This window comes from Hemiscyllium ocellatum, chromosome 6, assembly GCF_020745735.1.
Source record: "Hemiscyllium ocellatum isolate sHemOce1 chromosome 6, sHemOce1.pat.X.cur, whole genome shotgun sequence".
Lineage (NCBI taxonomy): Eukaryota > Metazoa > Chordata > Chondrichthyes > Orectolobiformes > Hemiscylliidae > Hemiscyllium > Hemiscyllium ocellatum.
In genome coordinates this window covers 48,470,745-48,485,645 of record NC_083406.1, presented here as the reverse complement: position 1 = coordinate 48,485,645, position 14,901 = coordinate 48,470,745, and the positions used below count along the sequence as shown (strand labels likewise).

The following is a 14,901-nucleotide window of genomic DNA, read 5'->3' as shown; positions in this document are numbered from 1 at the left end:
CGCCAAACACCAAAAGAAGCAATTGATACATGGAGCTTAGGGATCCCACAACCAATGGATCAGATCTAAACTCTGTGGTCCTGTCACATCCAATCATGAATAGTGGTGGACAATTAAATAACTCACCGCAAGTGAGGCACTGTAAATATCTCCATCCACAAGAATAGTCATTAAGTAAGGAAATCAAGGAACACAGGAATAAAGCAGGAAAGTAGAATTGCAGATAAACAGGTCAACATCTATCTCATTAAATGTCAGAGTAGCTTTGATGTGCTGAATGTCTACTTCTACTCCTACATCTTACAATGGGTGAACTCAGCACAGTGGTACAAAAGATAAAGTTGAAACATTTGTAACAATCTTCATGGTGTGGAAGTGCCAGTGTTGGACTATGGTGGACAATGTCACAAGTCACATGACACTAGGTTATAATCTAACAGATTTATTTGGAGTCACAAGACTTCAGAGGAAGGAGGGGCACTTCGAAAGTTTGTAATTCAAATAAACCTGTTGAACTATAACCTGATATTGTGTGACTTCTAACTTTGTTAACAATCTTCAGACAGAAGTTCCAAGTGGATGATCCATCATGGCCTCTTCCTGAGATCCCCAGTCTCCCAAGTAGTAGTCGTCAACCAATTTGATTCACTCTCCATGATTTCAAGAAATAGTTGGAGGCATGGGATAATGCAAAGACTATAGGCAAAGGCTTGTGCTACAGAACTTGCTGCTCCCTTAGCCAACTGTACTGAAAAGGCAGGACAAATCAAACCTGGCCAATACCACCCCATCAGTGTACGTATGATCATCAATCAAGTGATAGAAACGGTCATCAGCAGTGCCATAAAGCAAAATTACTTAGCAATATCCTGCTCACTGATGCTCAGTTGGGTTTTGCAAGGGCCACTCGACTGCTGACTTCATTGAAGTCTTGATTTCCAAATAGACAAAAGAGAATTCTAGAGCTGATGTGAGAATGACTGCCCTTGACATCAAAGCTGCGTTTGACCAAATGTAGAATCATGGAGTCCTAGCAAAACTCAAGACAGTGGGAATCAGAAGGAAAATACTTCATTGATTGGAGTCATAACTGGCACAAAGGAAGACGTCTGTAGTTATGACAGGTCAATCATCTCAGCTTCGGTACTCCAAACAGTAATGTGGTTCATAATAGAAGGAATAATGAGACCTTGTTAAAAAAACTACAGTGATAATTGAATGAAGTTTTAATCTACATATTAATTGGCAAACTCAGAAGGCCAAGGGAACCCCAGATTAGGAATTCATAAATTGTTTTCAGCATAGTTCCTCCCAACAGCATGGTAAACTGGACTTGGGATTGCGCAATGACTTAGAATGAATTAATGGTCTCGTAGTGAAGATCCCCTCGGTCACAGCAACCATCATATGGCTGAATTTTACAGTCAATTTGAGAGAGCAACGAGTGCAGTCAAGACTTTTTAAAAATTTTTTAAGGAAAGAAATTAACAAAGTAAACATTGGCCTCATAGAAAGTCAGACTGTATAATTAATCTTAGAAAATCAGGAAATGGCAAAATAATTGAATAGGTCTTTCGGTTCAGTCTTCACTGTACATGATACAAGTAACATCACAGACATAGCGATAAATTTGGAAATACAAGGAAGGAACATAGAAAAACCACAATTAATGGAGAAGTTATACTGAGCAGGCTGACAAGTGTCCGTGTACTGATGGACTTCATCCGAGAGTCTTAAAAGCCATGGCTTGTGAGACAATTGGTGGTCTTAATTTTCCAAAGCTCCTGAGATTTGGGGATGTTCTTATTCCTTTGAAAGATAACAAATGCAGCTTATTTATTCAAAAAGACAGAATGCAAGAAGCTCTAGGCCAGTTTGATTAACATCTGGCAAACGGAAAAGGTTAGAAATCATTACTAAAGAATTTACAGCAAGTATTTGGGTATTTTGAAGAAATTCAGGCAGAATTAACATAATTTTGCAAATGGTTCTCCTCAGTTCTTTGAGGAGGTACCACATGTTCTGGCGAAAATTGAACCAGTGTACGTACTTTACTGACTTTTTTCAGAGGACATTTGATAAAGTCCACATGAGAGATTACTGCCAGAAATTAAAAGCTCATGGTGTAATGGGAAGTATGTTGGTGGCATGTCTAAATGATCTTCTTCAGGTTGGCAAAATGTAGTAACTGCTATGCCACAGGGATCAGTGCTAGGGCCACAACTGCTGATGATTATGAAAATGACTAACATGATAAGACAGAAGACTTGATTGTCAAAAAAAAGGTAGGAAAGTAAGTTCTGAAGAGGACACAACACAGTTACGGAAGATCATTTAAGTGAATGAACAAAGATTCGGCAAATAGGTTATAATGTAGGAATGTGTAAAATTGTCCATTTTCTCAGGAACAATAAAAAGCAAATTATCTAAATGGTGAGAGATTGAGGTGATGCAAATGAATCTGGGTATACTAGTGAATTGTAAAATTATTCAGGTACAACAAATAATCGGATTAGCTAAAAGAATTTTATAATTTAAGGGGAATTGAATACAAAAGTCAAACAAAATAAGAAAGAAAAGAAACTACAGGTGTGAATTCTAGCTGGCAAAATTTCTGTAGGAATAATAATAAGTAATAATACTAAAATTGTACAATAAACTTCAAACAGACTGGACTGTGATCTCTTGTGACTTCAAAGGTATCAGGAAACTGACAACATTCTACTCAACCACAAGCTGTCCCTGAGAATTATGTGTAAAAAATGAGGTCTGCAGATGCTGGAGATCACAGCTGCAAATGTGTTGCTGGTCAAAGCACAGCAGGTTAGGCAGCATCTCAGGAATAGAGAATTCGACGTTTCGAGCATAAGCCCTTCATCCTGATGAAGGGCTTATGCTCGAAACGTCGAATTCTCTATTCCTGAGATGCTGCCTAACCTGCTGTGCTTTGACCAGCAACACATTTGCACCTGAGAATTATGTGCCACACTGCCGATATAATTGTGTTTTTCCTTTTGAATAATACACACGGACAAGGGTTAAAAACCCAGTTTCAACTCTCCTGAATCCTGTTATGAATATCAGCACTGATTTGAATGTTAGTAAGCTGTGAAGATTACAGTGAAATAACGATCCTCTAGTTATCTTTGTGCTTCAGGTAAAGAGTTTCCCTCACTGGCTAGCAGCCAAACCAATTCAGAAACTGATTTTTAAAATCTTTTTGATCTTACCTCATATTTCAAATCTATGTTAATGTATGTTACTTTACTAAGTCTTCACACTTTTAGTAATTTATAAACTCATTTTGCTAACTTAAAAGGAGCCTGGATAAATTGGCTCCTTTTTAAACATAAATTAAGTTCAGTCTAAGAGAAAAGTACTCACAAAGGAAGGGATCATTTTGCTGGGATTTCAACTCTGAGGCAAATGAACTACCCACAGAATACAACAAACATTAAACTTTGGAGTAAAGATGCACTTATTTTTTTTGTTTGCTTTCTTTTCCAAATTTTCAATGTAAATATAGCTTGTTTTTATAATTCCAGAATGTCAGTGTGACAATGTGTAAGCAACATACTTCATGTTGTGGTTCTGTTCGCCGAACTGGAAGTTTTTGTTGCAAACGTTTCGTCCCCTGGCTAGGTGACATCATCAGTACTTTGGAGCCTCCTGCGAAGCGCTTCTTTGATATTTCTTCCGGTATTTATAGTGGTCTGTCCTTGCCGCTTCCTGTTGTCAGTTTCAGCTGTTCGCTGTAGTGGTTGGTATATTGGGTCCAGGTCGATGTGTTTGTTAATGGAGTTTGTGGATGAATGCCATGCCTCTAGGAATTCCCTGGCTGTTCTCTGTCTGGCTTGCCCTACGATAGTGGTGTTGTCCCAGTCAAATTCATGTTGCTTGTTGTCTGTGTGTGTGACTACTAGGGATAGCTGGTCGTGTCGTTTCGTGACTAGTTGATGTTCATGTATGCGGATTGTTAGCTGTCTTCCTGTTTGTCCTATATAGTGTTTTGTGCAGTCCTTGCATGGTATTTTGTACACTACATTAGTTTTGCTTATGTTGGGTATCGGGTCCTTCGTTCTAGTGAGTTGTTGTCTGAACGTGGCTGTTGGTTTGTGTGCCGTTATGAGTCCTAAGGGTCGCAGTAGTCTAGCTGTCAGTTCAGAAACGCTCCTGATGTATGGTAGTGTGGCTAGTCCTTTGCGTTGTGGCATGTCCTCGTTCCGTGGTCTTTCTCTTAGGCATCTGTGATGAAGTTGCGTGGGTATCCGTTTTTGGCAAATACCTTGTATAGGTGTTCCTCTCCTTCTGTTTGCAGTTCTGGTGTACTGCAGTGTGTTGTGGCCCTTTTGAATAGTGTCCTGATGCAGCTTCGTTTGTGTGTGTTGGGGTGGTTACTTTCATAGTTCAGGACTTGGTCTGTGTGTGTTGCTTTCCTGTGTACCCTTGTGGTGAATTCTCCGTTCGGTGTTCTCTGTACTACCACGTCTAGGAATGGGAGTTGGCTATCCTTTTCTTCTTCTCTCGTGAATCGGATTCCTGTGAGTGTGGCGTTGATGATCCGGTGTGTTTTTTCTATTTCCGTGTTTTTAATGATTACAAACGTGTCATCGACATATCTGACCCAGAGTTTGGATTGAATTTGTGGTAGGACCGTTTGTTCTAACCTTTGCATAACTGCCTCTGCTACGAGTCCCGAGATTGGTGATCCCACGGGTGTTCCGTTGATTTGTTCGTCTATCTGGTTGTTGAATGTGAAGTGTGTAGTGAGGCACAAGTCCAGTAGTTTAAGTATGCCGTCTTTGTTGATAGGCTCCGCGTCCTGTTTTCTGTTATGTATGTCCAGTAGGTTGGCTATTGTTTCTCTGGCTAGGGTTTTGTCAATCGAAGTGAACAGTACCGTCACGTCAAATGAGATCATGGTTTCTTCTTTGTCTATGTGTATATTTCTGATGATGTCCAAGAATTCCTGTGTTGATTGTATGGAGTGTTTGGATCGCTGACCAGGTGTTTCAGTTTCTGTTGTAGTTCTTTGGCCAGTTTGTTTGATGGTGTTCCTGGTAGTGATACTATGGGTCTGAGTGGGATGTCTGGTTTGTGTACTTTATGTAGTCCATAGAATCTGGGGGTGTTATTGCTTTCCGGTTTCATTCTTTGTAGGTCAGCTTTGGTTATCAGTCCGTTTTTATGTAGATTCCTTAGTGTGTTATTTATTCTATTGGTGAGTTGTGGTGTGGGGTCAAATTCCTTCATTTGGTAGGTGTTGGTATCTGCGAGTAGTTGTTGTGCTTTTTGGGTATAATCTGATTTATCTAGGCTGACCGTCATTCTGCCTTTATCTGCTGGTAGTATGATTATGTTCTTATCGTTTCTTAGTGCTTTCAGTGCTTCCCTCTCCTTGGTGTTGAGGTTATGTGTTTGTGTCTTTTCCTTATCATCATAGGTACGACAGTTTGTCTCACTGTTTGTTGTGTCTCTTCTGTCAGTCCATTGTTCCTGAGTGTGCATTCCAGTGCTGCTAGGAAGTCTGTTGTCTTGGCATCCCTGTGGTTGTAGTTGAGTCCCTTGGCCAGTATTGTTCTTTCCATGTCTGTGAGCTGTCTGTGGGAGAGGTTTTTAACCCAGGTGTGTGTTGTGGTGTCCTCTTTGTTGTGTGTTAGTTTGGCCAATTTTTCTTTTAGTGCTGTTTTTTTGCGGTGTGTTGTCCTGTTCTGTCCTATAGTGACAGCCTGTTCTATGGCCCGGGTCCATCCACTACAGCGAACAGCTGAAACTGACAACAGGAAGCGGCAAGGACAGACCACTATAAATACCGGAAGAAACATCAAAGAAGCGCTTCGCAGGAGGCTCCAAAGCACTGATGATGTCACCTAGCCAGGGGACGAAACGTTTGCAACAAAAACTTCCAGCTCGGCGAACAGAACCACAACAACGAGCACCCGAGCTACAAATCTTCGCACAAACTCTGAACACTTACGGGTGAGAGATGCTGAGACAAGCCAGGAAATGGGAATCCTGCGCTAACCGCCTAAGCGCCACATACGAACAACTCCGGTTCCTACATGAATGCCGAAAGAATCAAATCCTTCCACAATGTGTCAGGTACAGACCACCAGTCAACAATCCACAAGCCAGGGAAACAGCCAAGCAGAACGGATTCAGGATGATCCAGGTAATGATCACAGATGCTCACAACTGACTCCACAAATACAAACAAGAAATTGCGCGCCAAAAGTCGTTAATTTCAAAAACCACTAATCGTGAATGGACCCGGGCCATAGAACAGGCTGTCACTATAGGACAGAACAGGACAACACACCGCAAAAAAAAGCACTAAAAGAAAAATTGGCCAAACTAACACACAACAAAGAGGACACCACAACACACACCTGGGTTAAAAACCTCTCCCACAGACAGTTCACAGACATGGAAAGAACAATACTGGCCAAGGGACTCAACTACAACCACAGGGATGCCAAGACAACAGACTTCCTAGCAGCACTGGAATGCACACTCAGGAACAATGGACTGACAGAAGAGACACAACAAACAGTGAGACAAACTGTCGTACCTATGATGATAAGGAAAAGACAAACTGTCGTACCTATGATGATAAGGAAAAGACAAACACATAACCTCAACACCAAGGAGAGGGAAGCACTGAAAGCACTTAGAAACGATAAGAACATAATCATACTACCAGCAGATAAAGGCAGAATGACGGTCATCCTAGATAAATCAGATTACACCCAAAAAGCACAACAACTACTCGCAGATACCAACACCTACCAAATGAAGGAATTTGACCCCACACCACAACTCACCAATAGAATAAATAACACACTAAGGAATCTACATAAAAACGGACTGATAACCAAAGCTGACCTACAAAGAATGAAACCGGAAAGCAACAACACTCCCAGATTCTATGGACTACCTAAAGTACACAAACCAGACATCCCTCTCAGACCCATAGTATCACTACCAGGAACACCATCATACAAACTGGCCAAAGAACTACAACAGAAACTGAAACACCTGGCCAGCGGATCCAAACACTCCATACAATCAACACAGGAATTCTTGGACATCATCAGAAATATACACATAGACAAAGAAGAAACCATGATCTCATTCGACGTGACGGCACTGTTCACTTCGATTGACAAAACCCTAGCCAGAGAAACAATAGCCAACCTACTGGACATACAGAACAGAAAACAGGACGCGGAACCTATCAACAAAGATGGCATACTTAAACTACTGGACTTGTGCCTCACTACACACTTCACATTCAACAACCAGATATACGAACAAATCAACGGAACACCCGTGGGATCACCAATCTCGGGACTCATAGCAGAGGCAGTTATGCAAAGGTTAGAACAAATGGTCCTACCACAAATTCAACCCACACTCTGGGTCAGATATGTCGATGACACGTTTGTAATCATTAAAAACACGGAAATAGAAAAAACAAACCGGATCATCAACGCCACACTCACAGGAATCCGATTCACGAGAGAAGAAGAAAAGGATAGCCAATTCCCATTCCCAGACGTGGTAGTACAAAGAACACCGAATGGAGAATTCACCACAAGGGTATACAGGAAAGCAACACACACAGACCAAGTCCTAAACTATGAAAGTAACCACCCCAACACACACAAACGAAGCTGCATCAGGACACTATTCAAAAGGACCACAACACACTGCAGTACACCAGAACTGCAAAAAGAAGGAGAGAAACACCTATACAAGGTATTCGCCAAAAACAGATACCCACGCAACTTCATCAACAGATGCCTAAGAGAAAGACCACGGAACGAGGACATGCCACAACGCAAAGGACTAGCCACACCACCATACATCAGGAGCGTTTCTGAACTGACAGCCAGACTACTGCGACCCTTAGGACTCATAACGGCACACAAACCAACAGCCACGCTCAGACAACAACTCACTAGAACGAAGGACCCGATACCCAACATGAGCAAAACTAATGTAGTGTACAAAATACCATGCAAGGACTGCACAAAATACTATATAGGACAAACAGGAAGACAGCTAACAATCCGCATACATGAACATCAACTAGCCACGAAACGACACGACCAGCTATCCCTAGTAGCCACACACACAGACAACAAGCAACATGAATTCGACTGGGATAACACCACTATCGTAGGGCAAGCCAGGCAGAGAACAGTCAGGGAATTCCTCGAGGCATGGCATTCATCCACAAACTCCATTAACAAACACATCGACCTGGACCCAATATACCAACCACTACAGCGAACAGCTGAAACTGACAACAGGAAGCGGCAAGGACAGACCACTATAAATACCGGAAGAAATATCAAAGAAGCGCTTCGCAGGAGGCTCCAAAGCACTGATGATGTCACCTAGCCAGGGGACGAAACGTTTGCAACAAAAACTTCCAGCTCGGCGAACAGAACCACAACAACGAGCACCCGAGCTACAAATCTTCGCACAAACTTTGAAAACATACTTCATGTTACATTCCAGTAATTGACGCACATTGGAGATCTGACATTCTGACATGCTAAGGATGTGTAGGTTAGATAATTTATTCACATTATTTCCTGGACGTATACACAAGATTTTAATGTGGTATACCTCTGCATCCTCAAAACCCTATTCACCATTAGTATTTTTAGTTTTTCATCCTTTGGAAGATATCCTCTGTTCAATCTTGTTTTCAGTCAAAAGTGAATGATTACCAATCTGTGTATACTGAAATCCATTGATCATAGTTTTGCTTTTCACATAATCTCTATAATTCTATGCTTTACCTATGCTGCTAACATTGCCATTATTTTTCGGTCATTAGACAACTTGGATTCATGGCTTTCTACCCAAACAGCTGAGCTGTCTTTGTGTTGCAAATAATTGAAGCCCAAAACAAATCCTTACACGACATCATTTATTTTAAATTTATAACCAGAAGTGCACTTACACACAACTGAAGGATTTTATTCCCCAACAAATCCAGACATTATTTCTTACATTCTGCGAATTAACATTATTATTATATAATCCCTACAGTGTGGAAGCAGGTCATTTAATCCATACCAATCCTCAGGATATCCCAGCCAGATCCAACCACCTACCCTATCCCTAAATCCTGCATTTCCCATGGCTAAACTACCTAACCTAAACATCCTTGGAAATTACAGAGCAACTTAGCATGGCCAATCCACTTAATGCCCACCTTCGGACGGTGGGAGGAAATCCACACAGACACAGGCAGAATGTGCAAACTCCACATAGGCAGTCACCCAAAGCTGGAATCGAACCCGGGTCCCTGGCAATATGTGGCCGCAGTGCCACTGTGCCTATTTTTCCTATTATCTCTACTCTCACTCACCTCCTGCTCAACCAATTTCTTAATCAGATCAATAATTAATTCAATGAATTTCATTCAATAAGCTGCAATTTTAACTGAAGGACATTCATATATAGACAATGTACTGTACTTCCCAGTCTGTTTTCTGTAATTCTGGAGTCAAACAACACAAGGCTCATTACCACAACAAAAACGAAAGCTAATGTTGGAAATCTGAAAATATCTAAACTTTGTAAACATACTTATTAGTCTGCAACAGAAAGGTACATTTCCACATTACAAACAGTGTCAAGGTAACTTCCCTTTTTAAATTGGTTATTATAAATTAAGCAAAACTGATTTACATTCCAGTGTAATTACTATCAAGTTGATAGGCAGAAACAAAAATCTGCAGTTTATAATTACAATCCGGACAATTACAAAATTGTTAAAAGAGGCAGCCATTTGGCCTAGCAACACACACTACCCACTGTGTGAAAACAGTTGCCCATTGAGTCCCTTTTAAATCTTTCCTCTCTAACCCGAAACCTATACCCTCTAGTTCTGGACTCCCCCACCTCAGGGAAAATACCTTGTCCATTTACCTTATCCATGCCCCTCATGATTTTATAAACTCTGTAAGGTCCCCCATCAGCCTCTGATGCTCCAGAGAAAATAGCCCCAGCCAATTCAGCCTCTCCCTTTGGCTCAAACTCTCCAACCTGGCAATATCCTTGTAAATCTTTTCTGAACCCTTTCAAGTTTCACAACATCCTTCCTATAGGACAGAGACTAGAATTGCATATAATATTCCAAAAGTGGCCTAACCAATGTCCTGTACAGCCGCAACATGACCTCTCAATTCCTATACTGAATGCTCTGACCAATAAAGGAAAGCCTACTTAACGCTTTTTTCACTATCCTATCTACCTGCGACTCTACTTTCAAGGAACTATGTATACAATTATATGTAAACGCTATCTGGATAGGTACATGAATAGAAAGGGTTTAGAGGGATACGAGCCAAGTTCTGACAAATGGGACTAGATTAATTAATGACAACTGGTCAGCTTGGATGAGTTGGACTGAAGGGTCTGTTTCCATGCTATACATTTCTGTGAGTCTAAGTCTCTACAAGCTCCCTAGATAAACAAATCACTGAATGTCATTCTACCACCTTCTTCCCAGTAGCCCTGCACATAGTTATATGAAAAGAGACAGACACCTTTTTGCAACTTCCACCCTCACTCTCGAGAAGGGCATACCAGATGCCAACCACTTCAAGGAAAAGTTCTCATTTGCTTCTCTTGCCAATTAATTTCACTACATGTCCTCTTGTTCTCAACTCTTTATGACCAGCAAGTTTCTCCCTATTCGCTATATCCAGACAAACTGATGATTTTGAATGGTATTTTGAAATCTCCTCTCAGTTTCTCAAGAAAAAGTCCTAACATCATCGAGTTAACAACACAATTCATCCCGAAAATCCGTGACAAAACTTTCTTCTATACTCTGGAATGCCTTCCCATATTTCCTAAAATGGGCTTCCCAGAATTGAACCAGCTAGTGTCTTATCACAATTAAACGTAGCACTATAATTCTCCATATGACGAATGAATTATTATATTTTTACATGTAATAGTTAACTCTATTCAGCAGTCAAGCCGGGAGAAATTGCAATCTGTACTTGTTGTTCAGCTCAATGGACTAGAATGGTGGCCCAACCAGGCGACAGACTGCCATGAGTGTGCCACGTCCTACTCTTCATGGAATACGAGCGGGATGACAATCTCCAGCCCTAGCCAACCGCAATCTCACCGACGGGTCGGAATCAGCCGAATAAAGATGGACATTTCGTGTCCTTGTTTTGTAGCAACAAGGCTCGACATGTTACAATGTGTACAACGGCACGAGCTGCCCGCTGCTGAGGAACTCAGGCTCCTCTCACCACCACCATCCAAATACAATCCTCACTTACCAGATCAGTTCTGCTCGCTGCCATCTTTAGGGTCCTCCCTCTAACTGGGTCATTCTCTCCCGATGCAGTTGCTATGCTAAATGCCATGAAGCACAATGTGCAAGCGGCGGCAACATTATTGCCCTCTCTCTACGCAAAACAAAAATCCTATGTTGTATTTACCGTGTTTAATCTAACGCTGCAACAATATTCTGGCTGCTGCTGTAGCCACCTATAACTTCAGGGCACTGTGCATGAACTGTCTCAGCCCGTCTCCAGTAATTTACTGACAGACTGTCACAAAAACTCTCTCCAGATTGTAACCGTGTGCAGGCAGGGAGCGCTATCCTGCAAAAGAATTCAACGTTTGATGAGAAGCTGAAGAGTGAGTAGTATCTGTGTTCGCCCTGAAGAACAGACGCTATCTAAAAATCAGCAACAGTTTCCCTGAGGTTCAAGAGGGCTGCTAGCACCTTCTCCAAGACGACTAGGGGTGGGCAATACTGCCAAGTGATGCTCACGTCCCACGAGACATTAAAAGAAAGGTACTTCCACAATCCCTGGAGCCCGGTGTTTATAAATATGCATTACATTATTAATCAAACCATTTGAGATCTGGACTACGAAGAATAGATACAAATCTTGTAAAAATAGTGTGCAAGCGTGTGGGGGGAAAAGTAGGAGATATTTACTTACTGAGCAAATTGCAAGGACTGTAGCCTAAATGACCTCCTTCTGCTCCATTACACCTTTCTGTGAAAGGGCAACATTACATTTAACCAATGCACTCTAGTTGTTGGCCGACCTATAAGAGGAAACGTCCTCTCCACATCAACCTTGTCAAGGCCATTTGGGATGTTAGACCATAGAACAGTACAGCACAGAGCCCACGATGTTGTGCTGACCACTGATCCTCATGTATGCACCCTCAAATTTCTGTGACCATATGCTTGTCCAGGAGTCTCTTAAATGTCCCCAATGACCCTGCCTCCACAACTGCTGCTGGCAACGCATTCCATGCTCTCACAACTCTCTGTGTAAAAAACCCGCCTCTGACATCCCCTCTATACTTTCCTCCAACCAACTTAAAACTATGACCCCTCATGTTAGTCATTTCTGCCCTGGGAAATAGTCTCTGGCTATCGACTCTATTTATGCCTCTCATTATCTTATATACCTCAATTAGGTCCCCTCTTCTCCTCCTTTTCTCCAATAAAAAAAGTCCGAGCTCAGTCAACCTCTCCTCATAAGATAAGCCCTCCAGTCCAGGCAGCATCCTGGTAAACCTCCTCTGAACCCTCTCCAAAGCATCCACATCTTTCTTATAATAGGACGACCAGAACTGGACACAATATTCCAAGTGCGGTCTAACCAAAGTTTTATAGAGCTGCAACAAGATCTCATGACTCTTAAACTCAATTCCCCTGCTAATGAAAGCCAAAACACCGTATGCTTTCTTAACAACTCTGTCCACTTGGGTGGCCATTTTAAGGGATCTATGTACCTGCACACCAAGATCCCTCTGTTCCTCCACACTGCCAAGAATCCTATCCTTAAACCTGTAATCAGCTTTCAAATTTGACCTTCCAAAATGCATCACCTCGCATTTATCCAGGTTGAACTCCATCTGCCACCTCTCAGCCCATCTCTGCATCCTGTCAATGTCCCGCTGCAGCCTACAACAGCCCTCTATACTGTCAACGACACCTCCAACCTTTGTGTCATCTGCAAACTTGCTGACCCATCCTTCAATCCCCTCATTCAAGTTATTAATAAAAATTACAAACAATAGAGGCCCAAGAACAGAGCCCTGTGGAACATCACTCACCACAGACTTCCAGGCAGAATGTTTTCCTTCTACTACCACTCGCTGTCTTCTGTTGGCCAGCCAATTGTATCCAGACAGCTATGTTCCCCTGAATCCCATTCCTCCTGACCTTCTGAATGAGCCTACCAAGGGGAACTTTATCAAATGCCTTGCTGAAGTCCATATACACCACATCCACAGCTCGACCCTCATCAACTTTTCTAGTCACATCCTCAAAGAACTCGATAAGGTTTGTGAGGCATGACCTGCCCCTCACAAAGCCGTGTTGACTGCATTTAATCAAGTTCGTTTCTTTTGTAAAGACAGAAGCAAAAAACTCATTTAGGGCTTCCCCTCCCTCCTCAGACTCCACACACAAATTCCCTATGCTATCCCTGATCGGCCTTACTCTTTCTTTGACCATTCTCTTATTCCTCACATAAGTGTAAAATGCCTTTGTGTTCTCCCTAATCTGTTCTGCCGAGCCTTTCTCGTGCCCCCTCCTGGCTCTCCTCAGACCATTTTTAAGCTCCTTCCTCGCCTGCCTGTAAATCTGTAGAGCTGAGCTTGACCTGAGCTTCCTCCAACTTATTTAAGCTACCTTTTTCCTTTTGACGAGAAGCTCCACCGCTCTCGTCATCCAAGGTTCCTTTATCTTACCACTTCTTGCCTGTCTCACTTGCAACAACTGTTCCTTAAACAGTCTCCACATATCTATAGTGCCTTTGCCATGGAACAATTGCTCCCAATCGATGCTTCCTAACTCATGCCTAATTGCATCATAGTTTCCTCTTCCCCAATTAAATATCCTCCCATTTTGCCTAATCCTCTCCTTTTCCATAGCTATGTAGAATGTGAGACAGTTGTGGTCACTATCACCAAAATGCTCTCCCGCCACAAGATCTGATACCTGCCCCGGCTCGTTTCCGAGCACTAAGTCTAGAATGGCCTCTCCCCTCATCGGCCTGTCAACGTACTGAGTTAGGAAACCCTCCTGAACACCTTACAAAAACAGCTCCATTCAAATTTTCTGCTCGAAGGAGGTTCCAATAAATATTGAGAAAGTTAAAGTCACCCATTACAACAACCCTACTATGTCCACACTTTTCCAAAATCTGCCGACCTATGCTTTCTTCCATCTCCCTGCTGCTATTGGGGTCCTGTAGTAAACCCCTAAACAGGTGACTGCTCCCTTGCTGTTCCTAATTTCCACCCATACTGACTCGGTAGGCAGATCTTCCTGGACAATGGAAGCTTCTGTAGCTGTGATACCCGCTCTGATTAGTAGTGCTACACCCCTGCCTCTTTTTCCCCCTCCCTGTTCTTTTTAAATGCTCCAAACCCTGGAACATCCAGCAACCATTCCTGCCCCTGAGATGTTATGGCCACAACATCAGAGCACCAGGTACTGATCCATGCTCTAAGTGCGTCACTTTTATTCCTGATACTCCTTGCATTAAAGCAAACACACTTTAACTGATACCTTGGTTCCTTGCCTGGAAAATCCTTCCCACTAGCTGGTCTACCTCTTGCTATTGCCTCATCTGCATCAACTCTCACCTCCGGTATATAGCTCAGGTTCCCAACCCCCGCCATACTAGTTTAAACCATCTCGAACTACTCGAGCAAACCTTCCACCCAGGACACTGGTCCCCTTCCAGTTCAGATCCAACCCGTCCTTCTTGTACAGGTCCCACCTTCCCCAGAAGCCATCCCAATTATCTACATATCTGAAGCCCTCCCTCCTACACCAGCTGCGCAGTCACGTATTAAGCTGCGCCCGCTCCC

At 42.5% G+C, this 14,901-nt stretch overlaps 1 protein-coding gene across 1 annotated transcript in view; it reads right to left on the bottom strand.

The window, feature by feature from the left end:
- Positions 1-11,410, bottom strand: part of uggt2 (UDP-glucose glycoprotein glucosyltransferase 2) — a 372,492-nt gene extending 361,082 nt beyond the window's left edge. Inside the window, exon 1 of the mRNA XM_060826541.1 lies at positions 11,328-11,410. Within this exon, the coding sequence (XP_060682524.1) occupies positions 11,328-11,351 (24 nt within the window). The 5' untranslated portion in view covers positions 11,352-11,410. The remainder of the gene's footprint in view (positions 1-11,327) is intronic.
- Between the last annotated feature and the right edge of the window lie 3,491 nt (positions 11,411-14,901).